This window comes from Corvus kubaryi, unplaced genomic scaffold (assembly GCF_017639235.1).
Source record: "Corvus kubaryi isolate FWS band 111438036 unplaced genomic scaffold, C.kubaryi_AGA036_p1.0 37353, whole genome shotgun sequence".
Taxonomy (NCBI): domain Eukaryota; kingdom Metazoa; phylum Chordata; class Aves; order Passeriformes; family Corvidae; genus Corvus; species Corvus kubaryi.
In genome coordinates this window covers 6447632-6466331 of record NW_024581115.1, presented here as the reverse complement: position 1 = coordinate 6466331, position 18700 = coordinate 6447632, and the positions used below count along the sequence as shown (strand labels likewise).

Sequence of the window (18700 nt, the reverse complement as noted above, 5' to 3'; positions counted from 1 at the left end):
TCTTCGCCATGAACCCTCCCAAGTACGATAAAATCGAGGACATGGCCATGATGACCCACCTCCACGAACCCGCTGTGCTGTACAACCTCAAAGAGCGTTACGCAGCCTGGATGATCTACGTAAGTGGCAGCAGCAGCTTCCTTTGGGCAGCGGCAGGAAGTGCTGGGCCAGGCTCAGGGGAAGCCAACGTGCTGTGTCCCTTCCTTGCAGACCTACTCGGGTCTCTTCTGCGTCACCGTCAACCCCTACAAGTGGCTGCCGGTGTACAACCCGGAGGTGGTGTTGGCCTACCGAGGCAAGAAGCGCCAGGAGGCCCCTCCACACATCTTCTCCATCTCTGACAACGCCTATCAGTTCATGCTGACTGGTGAGTGGCTCTCATGATAAGCATCATATCAAAACTCTTCTGGTTTGTCTTGATAAAACTCTGTCATCAAAAATGAAATAGGATTATATGTTGCTGCTAGTTTTGATTCCACCTTTTCCATTCCTTTCTTTCTCTGTGCTATTGAGGTCCAAAGTGTTACCCATGATCAGGATTCCTTTGTCATGGGTCTTTACTCTCCCTTTCTCTAAAAGAATGCTCTAAAAGCAGTCTGTGTAGCAGAAAATTAAAACAATTTACTGTACGCAGGAGAAGGAAAAGACCATAGAGTGGAACAGAGAAGCAGCACATGGCTCTTCAAGGGTTTTCAATGGCAAAGCATTATAGAATCACAGAATGTTTTGTGCTGGAAGGGATCTTTGAAAATGTCATGGGCCTTCCCTATGACATTTGGAGGGACATTTTCCAGTAGATTGGGTTGCTCAAAGCTCTGTCCAAGCTGACCTTGAACACTTTTAGTCGTGGCATATTGGCTACATCTTTGGGCACCCTGTGGCTATGGCTCACCGCCATCATCATAAAATCTACGTTTTTGAGCCCAAAACTGTTGCCCCTGACTTGGTAAAAAGTCCTTCTCTGTCTTTCCACCACTCATTAACCATTTGGACATGGAGCCTTTGACTGTAACTCCTCCTTGCATGCAGCCTTCCAGCTAATTCCTTATCCATCTAGCAGTCCCCCCCATCAAATCCATACCTCTCTATGTTTGGGTCATAAGTGGTGTGAATATGTTTTGAGGTAAGAGTGCAAGTGCAAATTGCTTTGCAAGGAATTGAAGTGGAAAAAAAGACTTAGGAGTAAACAAAGAGGAAATGCAGGTTTTTTCTTACCATAACTTACATTCATTTTCAGTACTTTTGTGTTCTTCATTTACAATGTCTATTTGTTTCTGCCTCGTTCACAGATCGGGAGAACCAGTCCATCCTGATCACGTACGTACAGCCCCTGCGCGGGTCCCTGCGGGGCTGCCCGGTGCCAGGGGACCTCCTGCCTGACCACGCACCCTCTGCTTCTCTCTTGGCTCTGACAGCGGAGAATCCGGTGCCGGGAAGACTGTGAACACAAAGCGTGTCATCCAGTACTTTGCAACAATTGCAGCCAGTGGGGACAAGAAGAAGGAGGAGCAGACATCAGGCAAAATGCAGGTAAATTAGTAGAAACATGTTGGGATCAATGCTTTCATCATTCCTGTCAGGATTTTTGGAAAGGATAACTAGCAGTAATTCTCTCCCTGCAGGGAACGCTTGAGGATCAAATCATCAGCGCCAACCCACTGCTGGAGGCCTTTGGAAATGCCAAGACCGTGAGGAACGACAACTCCTCACGCTTTGTAAGTGGTTGCTTAACAAAATAATTCTTGAAACATAGTAAACAGGAGTTTATGCCAGCCATTCTTTTCCTTGTTCAGCCATCTTGTTTTCAAGAGTAAAACTGAATTTTCTTTCCACGTATCCTAAAGATAAATCTCCAGATTTCAAAACACAAAAAATTAATTCTGTTTTACATTAAAATGCAAATTAAAATAACAGATCTCATGGTCTTTCTCCTATAATATATTGCTGTGAAAAAAAATAGCTCTCTTTATGTTTACTTACATTTCTATTCATTTTCTAAGAGACAGACAGAGTGCCAGGAAGAAAGGGAATGAGGCTAGGAGAGATGGGAAAGAAAGAAAGAAAGAAAGAAAGAAAGAAAGAAAGAAAGAAAGAAAGAAAGAAAGAAAGAAAGAAAGAAAGAAAGAAAGAAAGAAAGAAAGAAAAAGAAAGAAAGAAAGAAAAAGAAAGAAAGAAAGAAAAAGAAAGAAAGAAAGGAAGGAAGGGGTGGGAAGAGATATTTTTAAATTGCATAATATATTTGCTATATTTCAGATTTAATTAACCAGAAATTGTTTATTAGGTTGCAATGCAGATTTAAACAGATGAACTACTTAAATTGCTCTTTCTGTATCATTAGGTAACTGCTCTCTGTGTGCAGGATATAGTTAGAATAATTTGTCTAATGAATTCCACACATTCCTTTACATTTGTACATTCAGCATACATAAAATACAGTTGTGCCACTGGTCAAAAATGAAAAAGACAACTTTATGTCAGTGGTGGAAATGCAGCTGATTTTAAGAAAATGTCTCTAGGTAGAAATCTTGTGCCCAGTGGAATAAATGGCAAAATTCTTCATTTCAAATATACTTTTTATGATGTCAATCTTAAGACACTTTTATTCCTTTAAAGGGCAAATTCATCAGAATTCATTTTGGTGCCACAGGAAAACTGGCTTCTGCGGATATTGAAACATGTAAGACACTTTCCTGAGCAGTTCACAATCTCTCCATTCCCCTGTCTATCCATACAACATATTTTCACCCCACCATCTATCCTGCCATCCCTGTTTTTCTTTCCATCTTCTCTACGTTTTGTTTTTGGTTTGTTGTTTTTTTTTTTTTTTCTGTTTCTTCTTGTTTCTAACTAAATTTTCCCTCCAGATCTGCTGGAGAAGTCCAGAGTCACTTTCCAGCTCAAGGCGGAAAGGAGCTACCACATCTTTTATCAGATCACATCCAACAAGAAGCCGGAGCTAATTGGTAGGAAGAATTACTAACTTGGAGGAAGATTGCTGAGTATCAGCTCACACTATTACTTGCTTGACTAAACTAAGCCTACACAACCCATCTTCTTATTTTCAGACATGCTCCTCATCACCACCAACCCATATGACTACCACTTCGTGAGTCAAGGCGAGATCACTGTCCCCAGCATTAACGACCAGGAGGAGCTGATGGCTACAGATGTAAGTAGCAATTCAGAGTATTGTAGCTATTGTGATCTCCCAGGCAAATCTTTTATTTTACTGCTCCTATTTCAGAGTGCCATTGACATCCTGGGCTTCACTGCAGATGAGAAAACAGCCATCTACAAGCTGACAGGGGCTGTCATGCACTATGGGAACCTGAAGTTCAAGCAAAAGCAGCGTGAGGAGCAGGCAGAGCCTGATGGCACAGAAGGTAGCAGCAAAATCTTTGACTCACCTGTTAGAAATAGAAATAGCAATAATAATTCAGTGTGTGGAAGATGGAGTAGAAATGTGTTTAGGTGAGATAGCACATAGGTATGAAACTGCCATCCAAAATGCACTCTTGTTTCAATTACTGCCTAATCATTGTCTGCACTACCAATTGCATATAAACCCATAAATCTCTCCTGAGTTACCATTCTGAATTAGCATAGCTTGCTCAGTGTTTAGACCCACTGAGAAAGAAAAGATTTTTTTTAAAAAAAGTCTCTGCTTGATATTTAAAAAAAATAAAGGCATTATATTCAGTTACAGAACTTCCACTTCATAAGTCACTTTTTAGGGCAAAATTACTAATGAATTCCAGGATTAATTTTCAGTAAATACATTGTTTCTAGATGTTTCTGTGAAGATTTGTAAAGACACAAATAGCCTTTAAATGTATGGCTCTGTGAAACATTCAACACAAAGATGATTTTGTTTGAATAACTATGTTATGGTTCCTCTGACATCCAGTTAGCAAAATTTGATAGAGGACGTTCAATATTGCCGCTGTTTTGGAAAGGCTTCATCACTCAAAGTGCTGCATGTCTTACTAGTCTTAATTTTTCTATCTCCTTTTCCTTGTAATTAGTTGCCGACAAGGCTGCCTACCTGATGGGTCTGAACTCAGCAGACCTGCTCAAGGCCCTCTGCTACCCCCGAGTCAAGGTGGGGAATGAATACGTGACCAAGGGCCAGACTGTGCAGCAGGTAACAACAACCAGTTGGTGACTGGGAGCCTCTGACTTGAATAACTTCCTATTTGCTCTGGATATTGTATTTCTTTTGCTCCACTCTTCTTTGGTTTAGGTATACAATGCAGTGGGTGCCCTGGCAAAGGCTGTCTATGAGAAGATGTTCCTGTGGATGGTTGTTCGCATCAATGAACAGCTGGATACGAAGCAGCCCAGGCAGTATTTCATTGGTGTCCTGGACATTGCTGGCTTTGAGATCTTTGATGTAAGGACTTCAGGCTTGAGGATTGCTCTTGCAGGGAAGGATTGTTATATCAGAGGACTTGCAAGTAATATTCCTCTGAAGGTTTAACACGCTAGTCATTTGTGAGTTTATGCAGAAAAAAACCCCTGTCATTTTCTTTTATAGCAGAGAGCAAAATCCTCAAAAGCTCCATCAGTACAAGCACAGAGTCATGTTGTTTGTGTAGAAGCAGCAAATAGAATTTTATATGTTGTAATATTACAACTGTTTACTCTTAATGGTAAGGATAAAATAATCTAAAATAATTACAATAAATTTATAAAAGAGCTTCTGGAGCAGAACTAGGAGATGCATTGGCAAATATATAATGAGATAAAGATGTTCAAATTGTTTAAGGAACAAAGGAATTAATAGTTATGTGTTTAATCAGAGATATCAAGTGTTTTCAATTTGGAGACAAGAGCATGCACTCATCTTTTTTGCTGAATAAAAAAATGCCAAAGTATTTTATTAATTTTAGGAGATTCACTAGGAAAATCTGCTCCAAAAAAACCCCTCATTTTCATTATGTAGTTATTTCTTTCAGGAGCTGCATATAGGCTCTGTTATGGTGTGGTCCTGATAATACAGTTGTGTTTTAACTGGGGAGATTTATCAAGGGTGGAGGAGAATGATGAAGAACTAGGCATATTGATGAGGCTTGGTTGTTGTGGTTCTTTTCCACTGAGCAGTTCAACAGCCTGGAGCAGCTGTGCATCAACTTCACCAATGAGAAACTGCAACAGTTCTTCAACCACCACATGTTCGTGCTGGAGCAGGAGGAGTACAAGAAGGAGGGAATTGAATGGACATTCATTGACTTTGGCATGGACCTGGCTGCCTGCATTGAGCTCATTGAGAAGGTATGTTTTTAATTCAAGATGTCTTCCATTTTCAATAATCCATTGTTTTAAATTTCCCATGGTTAGTTTCTTGTATTCAGTTTTAGTTGTAGAAATAAGTCTTGAGCTGTACTATTGCTAATTATGCATTATAGATATTACAAAGTCCACAGAAAACACATTCTCTGCATGAAAGGTATCTCTGTTTACTTGGTTAAAGGATATTATCTTCAAAAACTTAAGGCAGTTCCCAAATTAAAATGAAAACATTTTCTTAGGGCTCTGGAATAAAGTTATCTGGAAAGCACATTTTTTCTTTAAGGTTCACAGCAAAGTAAGTACAGTGCCTGACCTCTGAGAGAAAGAAATTGAGATTTCTTGTAGTTCCATATAATTTAGGGTACTGATTGAAAATTCAAAAACAGAAGTAAATATGTAATGGACGCAATTGTGAAAAATACTTTTAAATATATTCTTTCTCCTCCTGAACTTTAACATGTCTTCGGCATAAAAAACATTCCTGAATCACTATGCCAATGTGTGAATCAAGCAGGTGAATCTTTTAAACTCACTTTTTAGAAATAAATTTTCTACATGGCAAGGTTTGTTTTTCAGCTTCCTGTCTTTTACTACATTCCCTTTGAGACCAAGCCATAATCATGTTATTCTATAGGCATTCTCTCTTGTTTATTGAATTATCTTCCAGCCCATGGGCATCTTCTCCATCCTGGAAGAGGAGTGCATGTTCCCCAAGGCAACTGACACCTCTTTCAAGAACAAGCTCTATGACCAGCACCTGGGCAAGTCCAGCAACTTCCAGAAGCCCAAGCCTGCCAAAGGCAAGGCTGAGGCCCACTTCTCCCTGGTGCACTACGCTGGCACAGTGGACTACAACATCACTGGCTGGCTGGAGAAGAACAAAGACCCTCTGAATGAAACTGTCATTGGGCTGTACCAGAAATCATCTGTGAAGACCCTGGCTTTACTTTTTGCTTCTTATGGTGGAGCAGAATCAGGTTATTTTCCTATATTTTCTTTTTCAACGTTTGTGATATATAAAGATGCAGCAAAAAAAAGGTCATATTGAAAAACTCCTTTTTTTTTTTTTTTTTTTTTTTTTTTTTTAAGAGGCTAGTGGTGGTGGAAAGAAGGGTGGCAAGAAGAAGGGTTCTTCTTTCCAGACTGTCTCAGCTCTTTTCCGGGTAAAGTATGGATTCATTGTCTGTAAAGTGACATGAACATAGTGTCAAAACTGAGCTAAATACATTCAGGTTCGTCCTTTGGCATTGGTTTCTAAAGAAGCAATAGTAGGTATAAAGGGTCTTTCATTGTGATTTTCCATTCAAATTTAGGATTCAGGGTTCATTTGGCTCTCTGAATTTCTTATAAAAGTTCACTCACTGTTTTTGTGAAAAATATTTTTCAGAATCTGTCATGTAATATAGATATTTGTTCCAAAAAGGCTTGTGTTAAAATATTTATGGAGTAGTGTTTCACTTCCTCCAAAATAAGGAGAAGAATTTTAAACGTTTTTTTAATGAGAATACTTTTCAATAAAAAGTATATAGAAGGTTTGATTAAATCTAGACTTTGAATTTGAAAGTTTCTATCTCCTAAGATTTATTATATTAGTTCCTTGGCACCTAGGTACAAAGTATGCAGAAGTAAATTTCTTTCATCTAAGCTTCTATGTCACGATCCCACAGGAGAATCTCAACAAGCTGATGACCAATCTGCGGAGCACTCACCCCCATTTTGTGCGCTGTATCATCCCCAATGAGACTAAAACACCTGGTAAGATGCTCAAGCAGAAAGATCCTTGCTCTGATACATCCATTCCCCTCTGCACTGCAACCTGTGCCATTCATTTGTGCTCTGCACTGCCAGGTGCCATGGAGCACGAGCTGGTGCTGCATCAGCTGCGCTGTAACGGTGTGCTGGAAGGGATCAGGATTTGCAGGAAAGGGTTCCCCAGCAGAGTCCTCTATGCTGACTTCAAACAGAGGTGAGAGCACTGTGCTTGTCAGCATCACTAAAAACAATGTTGGTTCATTCATGGGTCCATTAAGGCTGTGCTGTAATTTTAAAAAGAGCTGGTGGAGTTTAATGGCTACTGTGTGTTGCCTGGAAAAAAGTAGCCCTATCTTCCTCTAATTCCACAGATACAAGGTGCTTAATGCCAGTGCCATCCCCGAGGGACAGTTCATCGATAGCAAGAAGGCTTCTGAGAAGCTCCTTGGCTCAATCGATGTGGACCACACCCAGTACAAATTTGGACACACCAAGGTACAAACTTCTCCATTCACTGAGTCCCTGGGCTTTGCTCTACCTGACAATGATGTGCTGCAACATTCCCTCTCCCAAGGTGTTCTTCAAAGCTGGGCTGCTGGGACTCTTGGAGGAGATGAGGGATGAGAAGCTGGCACAGCTCATCACCCGCACCCAGGCCAGGTGCAGGGGCTTCCTGATGAGGGTGGAGTACCAGAGAATGGTGGAGAGGAGGTACAAATTCCTCTTCAGTTAAAGTCACTCTGCTCATGGGAAAGTGTTGACACTCATCAGATTGTGAATATTCATTGTATGTTTTAATTATGCCTCAGGGAATCCATCTTCTGCATCCAGTACAACATCCGTGCATTCATGAATGTCAAACACTGGCCATGGATGAAGCTGTTCTTCAAGATCAAGCCCTTGCTGAAGAGTGCAGAGTCTGAGAAGGAGATGGCCAACATGAAACAAGAGTTTGAGAAAACCAAGGAAGAGCTTGCCAAGTCTGAGGCAAAGCGGAAGGAGCTGGAGGAGAAAATGGCATCTCTAATGAAGGAGAAAAATGACCTGCAGCTCCAAGTGCAGGCTGTAAGTAACATTTTTCTATACTTTTATGAGGAAATAAGATCTAACTCTTCTTTCCTAATACAGGACTCTCAAATGACATACTAAGCTTTCTAAAATATTTTAAGCTGAATACCATGTAACTAAAGGTGAAATTAAGGCCATGTTCTTTCCCCACTCATTTTCACTACTGCAAGCTGGAGTTTAGATTAAGGAATGAGTTTTTAGTCTTAATACCTACATGTGTCCACGTGGGTTCATGACATAAAGCGTTATTATAGTCACTGTAGTGTATCTAGTGGATCAGATACAGCAGTTTGATTGACCTATTACTCTGCCTTAACTTAGTTTTCAAAATGAAGAGCTGATTACCATTTCTTATAGCACATCTCACATCAGCTCCTGTACCTACTGCTCCCAGAAGACACAGATGCCCATTAAAACTTACAACACAAGCACCATCTCCGTATGTTTGTCTCCAATGCCATTTGGCCTCCCAGAATCATAAAAAACATTCTGTCAATACCCTTGAGTTGAAATGTCTATTTCCAGGAAAGATTAATATTATTCTATTGTCCACTGCCAGCACTGGCTGAGTATAAAGCTACTAATGGGAGTTTCAAATATTTCCTTGGTGTTAAAGTTATTTACATTTCTCAACACTTCCACATAAATTTGAATTTAGCACATTATAACATGCAATCACTTTCTACAGGAGAAAAGAAAACATCAATTAAATCTAAGAGACTTTTTAATATGCCCAGAATAAATAAGGTGATATGAAATGTAGCTAAACAGAGCTGTTTTAATGATGCAAGGGTCAGACAAGAAGAAAACTAACTAAAAACTTATCCTAGATTTGTAGTTTATAATGTAATTGCATGGCATCTTTTTTCTCCAAAAGTAATCATGAAAGTCTTACCAATTCACATAGGTTCCTTCAGCATGAAATAATCTTTCCTGTATTTTCCCACCAGGAAGCTGATGCTTTGGCTGATGCTGAGGAAAGATGTGACCAGCTCATCAAAACCAAAATCCAGCTGGAAGCCAAAGTCAAGGAGGTGACTGAAAGGGCTGAGGATGAAGAGGAAATTAATGCTGAGCTGACAGCCAAGAAGAGGAAACTGGAGGATGAATGTTCAGAGCTGAAGAAAGATATTGATGACCTTGAGCTAACACTAGCCAAGGTGGAGAAGGAAAAACACGCCACCGAAAACAAGGTACAGACATTGGCAGTCATGTAAAGGGTCAGGACATTACAGACTGGCAGAGTAAGAGGCCATTACAATATGACATTTTGGCTTTGCAAAATCTTGAGCTGGGCTTCTCTGAGCATCCAAGGGAAAAATGAAACACAGAACCAGTGAAAATATTTTCTACCAAATTTTGAAACATCTTATTTGTAGGTGAAAAACCTGACTGAGGAAATGGCAGCCCTGGATGAGACTATTGTGAAGCTGACAAAAGAGAAGAAAGCCCTCCAAGAGGCCCATCAGCAAACCCTGGATGACCTGCAGGCAGAAGAAGACAAAGTCAATACACTGACCAAGGCCAAGACCAAGCTGGAGCAGCAAGTGGACGATGTAAGCACACAGATGTAGAGCAGGAACAGCACAGGTATGGAGTCTGACCTGGCTGGGAGAGCACTGATGGTCTTGTTGTGTTTAGCTGGAAGGGTCCCTGGAGCAAGAGAAGAAGCTGCGCATGGACCTGGAGAGAGCTAAGAGGAAACTGGAAGGAGACCTGAAGCTGGCCCAGGACAGCATCATGGATTTGGAGAATGATAAGCAGCAGCTGGAGGAGAAACTGAAGAAGTAAGTGTGGCTGTGGGACACCTGAGTGCTGGGCTGGAGCACTTGTATTATTTCTTTGAGCTCTAACACGGTTCACTTTGCCCAAAGGAAAGACTTTGAAATCAGCCAGATCCAGAGCAAAACTGAGGATGAACAAGCCCTGGGCATGCAACTTCAGAAGAAGATCAAGGAGCTGCAGGCAAGTCTCTGTTCCTTCCCCTCCCTTGCTCAGGCTCAGCTCAGGCAGGAGGAGGGCACGGGTGTGAAGGGTCCCTGCTGTTCTCCAGGCCCGTATTGAGGAGCTGGAGGAGGAGATTGAGGCAGAGCGAACCTCTCGCGCTAAAGCAGAGAAGCATCGGGCTGACCTGTCGAGGGAGCTGGAGGAGATCAGCGAGCGCCTGGAAGAAGCAGGAGGGGCGACAGCAGCTCAGATTGAGATGAACAAGAAGCGCGAGGCAGAATTCCAGAAGATGCGCCGTGACCTGGAAGAGGCCACGCTGCAGCACGAAGCCACGGCTGCCGCCCTGCGCAAGAAGCACGCGGACAGCACCGCTGAGCTGGGGGAGCAGATCGACAACCTGCAACGCGTGAAGCAGAAGCTGGAGAAGGAGAAGAGTGAGCTGAAGATGGAGATTGATGACTTGGCCAGCAACATGGAGTCTGTCTCCAAGGCCAAGGTATGCAGATGCAGGAGAACATGCTCACAGGGCCAAGGTGTGGCACAAAAGCTGCCTCTTCCAGACACATTCCCACAAACAAAATCCCCACTGTGACAATCAGGCAGAGTGCACTCCATCATCTCTTCCCCCTTCCTGTGTCTGTTCTCTAGGCCAACCTGGAGAAGATGTGCCGCACCCTGGAAGATCAGCTGAGTGAGATTAAAACAAAGGAGGAGCAGAATCAGCGCATGATCAACGACCTCAATACGCAAAGAGCTCGCCTGCAGACAGAGTCAGGTGAGACACCCTCATCCCCAAAGTGCAATGTCAGGACCTGCACGCCCTGAGCAAGCCAGAGGGTGCAAGGCAGCAACTGGTAGAAGCTCTCCGGGCCGTTGCTGGTTACGTGGCTTAGAGGCTGAAGGTGTCCCAGGAGGAATAGTGTGCTTCCTTTTCTCGCTTTCCCTTTCCAGGTGAATATTCACGCCAGGTGGAGGAGAAAGATGCTCTGATTTCTCAGCTGTCTAGGGGCAAGCAAGGATTTACCCAACAGATTGAGGAACTCAAGAGACATCTAGAAGAAGAAATTAAGGTCTGGAAGTACCCTACTGTCCACAGCCTACATCACCCCTAAAAGAGAATCCTGTTTGACAGTAGACTGCTTCAATGTTCTTTCCCCAAGCACACATAGGACTGGAGGGAATAGCACTAATGCACAATCCCCCCCACCCTTCAACTAGAGAGGGAAGGAAGCAGGATGCTTTAGGTGCTGGAGGAAGTCATCCACAAGGCTTCCATGAGATTCTGATGATCCCCTCTAGGACAGGATTCAAGCACACATGTCAGAACATATACACAAAGAGCACATTCCTGTCCCCAGAGGAGCTGTCACTAATGTGTCCTGATGCTCCAGAAGGTGTCAATGTGGGCTTCACCAGCTCCAAGCTCTACATTTGCCCAATGAGAGTTTCATTCCAATTTCACTGTCAAATTAACAGTCAAGATTCATTTCAAGACAAGTACTCAAGTTACCAAACCCATTGTCCCCACAGGCCAAGAACGCCCTGGCCCACGCCCTGCAGTCCGCTCGCCACGACTGTGACTTGCTCCGGGAACAATATGAGGAGGAGCAGGAGGCCAAGGGGGAGCTGCAGCGCGCCCTGTCCAAGGCCAACAGCGAAGTGGCCCAGTGGAGAACCAAATACGAGACGGACGCGATTCAGCGCACGGAGGAGCTCGAGGAGGCCAAGTACGTGGGAAGCAGGATGGCAAATGATGGGAGAAGATGGAGACTGGTCAACAGAAATTGGAATCTCTGAAAATGGGTTAGGACAAAAGTGGGATGAAGGCAGGGATGTACTGTCTTTGTAAAAAAGGGAGAGAGGGAGGGAGAGAAAAAGTGTTGATTGGAAGGGAAAATATAGGCTTTAGGGCTAGAAGAGCTAAGACAGGCCTAAAAGGTGATAGGACCCAGCAAATGATAGATCCTTTTGTATCTGTGAAACGTGTTCCGTTCAAAACCCTGGAAGTCAGCAGCTGCCCTCACGACAGTACAGAACTGACGCCCTTCCAAGCCCTAACGTGGCACTGTGCTTCTCTCCTCCCAGGAAGAAGCTGGCACAGCGCCTGCAGGATGCAGAGGAACATGTTGAGGCTGTCAATGCCAAATGTGCCTCCCTGGAAAAGACAAAGCAGAGGCTGCAGAATGAAGTGGAGGACCTGATGATTGACGTGGAGAGATCCAATGCTGCCTGCGCTGCTCTGGATAAGAAGCAGAAGAACTTTGACAAGGTCTTTTGGCCTCCAGCACCAGGACTCCTGGCCAGAGCATTCCCCCATGACTGCCACATCCCTACTCACACCCCGTTTCTCTTCAGATCCTGGCAGAATGGAAGCAGAAGTATGAGGAAACGCAGGCTGAGCTGGAGGCCTCGCAGAAGGAGTCACGCTCTCTGAGCACGGAGCTGTTCAAGATGAAGAATGCCTATGAGGAGTCCTTGGACCACCTGGAAACAATGAAGCGGGAGAACAAGAACCTGCAGCGTAAGTCCCTGGCCCTCTGCTCCTCACTGGGCTTTCTCACAAGCTTGTCTATCTGCCACACTTAACGGGTCTGGGCCTGCAGGGATAAGAACGTGCCTGGCACCTTCATGCACCAGAGCCTTTCGCCATTCAGCTCTGTGTCTGACCATGCCGCTTTTCACCCTTCCTTGCAGAGGAGATTTCCGACCTCACAGAGCAGATAGCTGAGCAAGGAAAGGCAATTCATGAGCTGGAGAAAGTCAAGAAGCAGATTGAGCAGGAGAAATCTGAAATCCAGGCTGCTCTGGAGGAGGCTGAGGTATGTGGCCATAATCAGTGGTGTCTGCAGTAAATAAATGAGGAAATAGGCCTCAAAAGACCTGGGTTCCCCTGTGTTCTGGCTGGGGAGTGCAGACAGCTGAGATCTCTGGAAATATTCTGTCATTCCCTAGAATGCAAGGAGAGGGTTTATTAATGTTATCAATGTTTGTGTCCACTTGCCCAGGCCTCCCTGGAACATGAGGAGGGGAAGATCCTGCGCCTGCAGCTTGAGCTCAACCAAGTGAAGTCTGAGATTGACAGGAAGATAGCAGAGAAAGATGAGGAGATTGACCAGATGAAGAGAAACCACCTCAGAATTGTGGACTCCATGCAGAGCACGCTGGATGCTGAGATCAGGAGCAGGAATGAAGCCCTGAGGCTGAAGAAGAAGATGGAGGGAGACCTGAATGAAATGGAGATCCAGCTGAGCCATGCCAACCGTGTGGCTGCAGAGGCACAGAAGAACCTGAGAAACACCCAGGCAGTGCTCAAGGTATGTTAAGATAAGGACGTGCACTTAGGGGTTTAGTTTGTCCAATACTGGCTTTGCTGCCGTCCTCTAGATGCTTTCCAGTCCCTTAGTAACCATCCTTAATTGACAAGCCCAGAACTGCACGCAATAGTCAATGTGAGGCCATGCAAAAACTTAATAAAAAAGGAATTCAGCTCCAGCTCTGCCTTGGCTTTCATAATCCTATCCCCACACATCCAGGCAGCATGTCTCTATTCTTCCCAGGATATCTGGCCCTTGTTCTAACACCTATGCATTTCCTTCTTACACGTCTGTTTGACCTGAAGGTCCTTGCTCAGCCATGCTGATCTCCTGCCTCTCTTGCCTGATTGCTTACACATGTGAATTGAGCGCTCTTGCACTCTAAAAAAAATTGTTCTTAACTCTTTTTTTGCCTCTTTATTCTTGAGGACAGTTTCTTAAGGGGGTTCTACTCGGTAATTCCTTGAACAGCTGAAAGTCCACTCTCCTAAAATTCATGGACTTGACCTTACTCTTCAGCTGTCCCAGACCCTCATGAATAAATCTCCTGCTCACTTTCTCAGATACAGTGCATAGACTGGCAATAAGTCTACATACAAATATGAAGCTATAATTACATATATTATACTGCCATAATAATTACTGGACTGGTGGCAATTGCCATTGTGCAACAGTGCTGTGTCATCTTATCATTTCTCTTTATTCTTCGCCTTATAATTTCTCTTTATTCTCTTAAAGGACACCCAGATACATCTGGATGATGCTCTCAGGACACAGGAGGACCTGAAGGAGCAGGTGGCCATGGTGGAGCGCAGGGCAAACCTGCTGCAGGCTGAAATTGAGGAGCTGCGGGCAGCCCTGGAGCAGACGGAGCGGTCGAGGAAATTGGCTGAGCAGGAGCTTCTGGATGCAACTGAACGTGTGCAGCTCCTCCATACTCAGGTTAGATTCATGAGATTCAAAATCTCATGGGCCTTTTTCTTCCTTTACAGATTTTCTTCTGTGTAAATTCTTAAGTTAACTCTTGTAATAAGATACTTTATCTGAACCAGAATTATTACACTTGTACAAAGAAACAGATTACAGCAAAATGAGTAAGATTGCATAAGCAGTGAGAAGAGCTTCTTCAAATTTCAATAATTCTCTGCTATCTGACTGTGTTTGACCTGACAAGATAAGTCAGGAAGATGCTGATATTAGATATTTAGAGGATAACTTTACATTGAAGTAGTAAATTTCTTAAATAATTTTTCCCTTTTGGAAATAACGGCACAAAATTTTATTGTTCAACAGAACACCAGCTTGATCAACACCAAGAAGAAGCTGGAAACAGACATTGCCCAGATCCAGAGTGAAATGGAGGATACCATCCAGGAAGCCCGCAATGCTGAGGAGAAGGCCAAGAAGGCCATCACAGATGTGAGTTGGACATTCCTGGCATTGCTGATGGTGAATGTCCTGTCCCCCAAATATCTGCAGCCCCAAAATGGCTTTGCCCCTTTGCTCTGATCAGGCGGCCATGATGGCAGAAGAGCTGAAGAAAGAGCAGGACACCAGTGCCCACCTGGAGAGGATGAAGAAGAACCTGGACCAGACGGTGAAGGACCTGCAGCACCGTCTGGAAGAGGCCGAGCAGCTGGCACTGAAGGGAGGGAAGAAGCAGATCCAGAAGCTGGAGGCCAGGGTGTGTAGGGCTGGGGTTGTGGGTGAGTGAGGCTGTCCTTGGAGAGACATTGCCAGGGAAGCTGCAGGGATGGGCTTGTCCTTGCAGGTGCGGGAGCTGGAAGGGGAGGTTGATGCTGAGCAGAAGCGCAGCGCTGAAGCCGTGAAGGGTGTGCGCAAGTACGAGCGGAGGGTGAAGGAACTGACCTACCAGGTAAGGCAGGAGGTCTCCTGCTCTGACAGGGTTTGCTCACAGCAAGCCACATTTTGCACACACCATCGCCAAGGGCAATTTTTAATCCTGTGTGATGTAGCACCAAGAATTGACTCTCTTTCCTCTTTGCCAACCACTTTAGTCTGAGGAAGACAGGAAGAATATTCTCAGGCTGCAGGATCTGGTGGACAAGCTGCAAATGAAAGTGAAATCCTACAAGAGACAAGCTGAGGAGGCTGTAAGTATTGCTTGGAGAGTGGGCTAAGGCCACATTCCATTGGGGCAGGACACACATTGAATGAGGCTGAATACCAGGAGAGGGCATGAAAGGAACTCCCGAGACACAACAGCCTTGGCCACAGTGTTTTGGTATCGTGTCAGGAGGCCTTGGTGAGCTCTGGGCACCCTTCAGTCAGGGACATTCATTAAGGGAAGTTCTGCAGCCTGTTTCACACAGGAGGCCAGAGTAAACAAAGGTGGGGCCACACCCACTGACTGGCAAGTTCCTGAATCTGTGCCAATAATCAGCAGCAGAAGGCTTCAGGGTCTTCCCAACCCTGTAACTCACACTGGCAATTGTGCAGGAAGTAGTGGGAGAATAAGTAAAGAAATGACAAATCCAAGGGGTGAGAAATTGCTCCTCATGTGTGACACAGTCCTGGTGAAGCTTGTCCCAGTAGGGTCCTGAAAAGGGGAGGATGAGGAGCTCTGTGTGAGGCTGATGTGTGAGCAGTGGTGGGAGGGGGATGGAGATTTGCAGCCCCATAAGGCTGAGGTGCAGGAGGAGCAAAACCTCTGCCCTGGGCTCCTCACCCCTGACTCCCTCTCCCCACATAGGAGGAGCTGTCCAACGTCAACCTGTCCAAGTTCCGCAAGATCCAGCACGAGCTGGAGGAAGCCGAGGAGCGGGCTGACATTGCAGAGTCACAGGTCAACAAGCTCCGAGTGAAGAGCCGGGAGTTCCACAGCAAGAAGATAGGAGAGGAAGAGTGAGGATGTCATTAGGCAGCAAAGTGACCTGAGGGCAGCACAAAATGTGAACCCTCTGTCACTTCCTTCTGCAAAAGTGTTTATAACCGTGTCAATATGTAGAGAATAAAGAAAATAGATTTCTTCGCTTACACAGCAGAATCAGTGATTTTGGTTGTTGGAATTCAATTCTGCAGTTATACAAGTTTGGGGCACTTTCAAATGAAATATTTAGTTTCATTTTAACCCTTGGGTAGCAGTAGACCTTTACTTATCCCACCTCCAGTGTTTCTCCACTGTGTCTTACTCCATTACCAAGGAGAGAATAAGTCTAATTTAATTTCCAGACTGAGAGAGGATCAGGACAAAGGCAGGACAAGTACCTTTTCTGTCCTGGCACAGCAAAAATGCTTTTGCCTTTGTGAGTCCTCTTTCTACATCAGTACAGTACTCAGAGGTTCTCTTTGATGGTCCCATTATCACTTGGGAAGTGGTATTTAGAGGCAAGTTGCTCCAAAGAAAAACATCTGTAGTCCCAAAAGAATCTGGATGTCTCTGAGTCCTTATGGAGGAACTTACGCAAGGATTGATGTGCTGCCTTTGAACAAGGCAAGTGAAGGCCAGAAACTCTAGAGTGTTGCTTGTTACTGAGCAAATTAAAAGATCATACTGCCTTGTTAATAACTTCATGAATAAGGTGTTAACAATCAGTTCTAAAGAAAAACAAATAATATATCATTTGGATAAGAGGATAGTGCAGTGACTTACTTCCTCTGTGAGACAGAATAGCCAATATTAATACAATATACTCTGGTTGTTAATGAAATTGAACTTAATGAACAGCTTAGTAGAAGTCAAACAAGAGGACAAACCCCAAGCAGTGTAACATGTAGAGCCACCAGAAGAAGCTGGGAACAGCTGCGGTACTGTATAGTGCTTTCCAGTACTGGAATGTATGAGCTTTTGTGCTAAGGAATAATTAAGGGTTATGTACAAACACAAAAAGCTAAAGGAGCTGGTTTTCATCATGCAAGATAAGTCTTCAAGTGGGAATAATACTGAGAACATTACAACTTGAAAGAAACCATAAAATCCAACTTTACAGAGATAAAAATCCATGGGTAATAATAACAAACTCTGTCCTACCTCTCTGACTCTTGCAGCACTGGAGAAGTGGAATGTAGATACCAATTGTATTTGGGCTGGACAGAGAAGAAACATCTACACAAGGTGTACAAGTCTGAATTCTTAAACAGATGGCAGGCTGTTTCTTGCAAGGCAAGAAGTAGTTTTTAACATAGGGAGCCACCTTCGTGGCAGTACTGGACCCAGGCACATTGCATAGCTGCCAAGGGCAGATTCCACATGCAGACAGCGTTTTTCATTTTACCATTGTAAAGGAGACTTGGCTCTATCATGCTACAAGAACATTTGTGGGTCCCTCAAGGTTCCAGGCTAGGTCTACACACCTTTATTTATGGGGAGTGCTTTAAGGAGAAGTGAAACTGCTGGGGAAGGGAACTGGAGTTTTTGGAAAGGAGATAGTAAGAAAAGAGCAGGAAGGAAGCCTTTTGCACTGACCACAGCAGGCAGTGTGTTTGCAGCAACAGCATTCAGGATTGGGAGGTCCTCCTCTTCCCAAACGCACTGAGGTTTACATCCAGGGAATCCTCCCATGTTATAACTAAATATGGAAGTAGTTTGCTAGGCAGCAGCTAAATGCATTTAAAGAAAAGATGACGCCCCATGTTGACTCCTGTTTCATTGTAAGTGATGCTCCTCAGAGACATCATCTCTATGTGTGAAGCTGTGAAAATTTCATCAGTGCCAGTGATATCAGGGTAAGAAAAAAGGGAAATTACTCCTCTCCTTTTCCCTTCCCACAATATGCTCCCAAGAGATAGGTGGGGTTCTTTCTTTCTAGACAAATTCTTACCTGACACACCTTGAAACGAAGCAAGAGAATTTTGTTTGTTCTAAACCACATATTTCTTTAAACAAACAAATCAACAAACAATCCCAAAAACTTAATTCATAAGTTAGTGTATTGCAGCTGTGGCTTAGTAGAAACACGGAGAAGTATTTCCAGCTCCAACTGTACCTTTTTAAACCTGATGACAGACTAGTAATTATCACAACAACATTGGGGACCATATTTCAATGCCAAAAATCCTTCTTCCCTTTGGACAATATTGCAATCACTCTCCAAAATTAACAAGCTTGTCTGACTGGGCAAGAATCGTGATGCACTTGAAGCACGTGAAGCTGTTGGGGCTCCTCTCCCACCTGTAAGAAATCATGGCCTGAGCATTTGTTCCTAAACCCATGCTCAACTGATGAAAGGTAACATTGCAGGTTCCTTAAAAGACAACACCTTGGGCCAGAATTCAAACTGCACAGGTGGGAAAGGGAGAGCAATCACAGCCATTGCACTGTGCTGACCTGGCCTTGCCGCCAGCCATCCTGGAAAGCATGGCTGGAG

The 18700-nt window shown here is 44.0% G+C and overlaps 1 protein-coding gene across 1 annotated transcript; it reads left to right on the top strand.

Annotated features, from left to right (window-relative positions):
* The first annotated feature begins 6 nt into the window (after nt 1-6).
* Nucleotides 7-16370, top strand: LOC121666779 (myosin heavy chain, skeletal muscle, adult). The gene is made up of 37 exons (XM_042032742.1): nt 7-119; nt 211-367; nt 1290-1317; nt 1416-1530; nt 1623-1715; nt 2614-2677; nt 2865-2963; nt 3066-3169; nt 3245-3383; nt 4026-4144; nt 4244-4393; nt 5104-5274; nt 5960-6269; nt 6382-6455; nt 6960-7047; nt 7141-7258; nt 7416-7539; nt 7619-7755; nt 7854-8109; nt 9063-9305; nt 9492-9668; nt 9754-9899; nt 9987-10077; nt 10166-10555; nt 10708-10834; nt 11011-11129; nt 11590-11786; nt 12145-12328; nt 12415-12580; nt 12754-12878; nt 13065-13373; nt 14112-14315; nt 14667-14792; nt 14887-15057; nt 15145-15249; nt 15392-15487; nt 16087-16370. The coding sequence occupies exons 1-37, from the start codon at nt 9-11 to the stop codon at nt 16240-16242; spliced, it is 5589 nt and encodes a 1862-aa protein (XP_041888676.1). The 5' UTR covers nt 7-8; the 3' UTR covers nt 16243-16370.
* Nucleotides 16371-18700: the final 2330 nt, after the last annotated feature.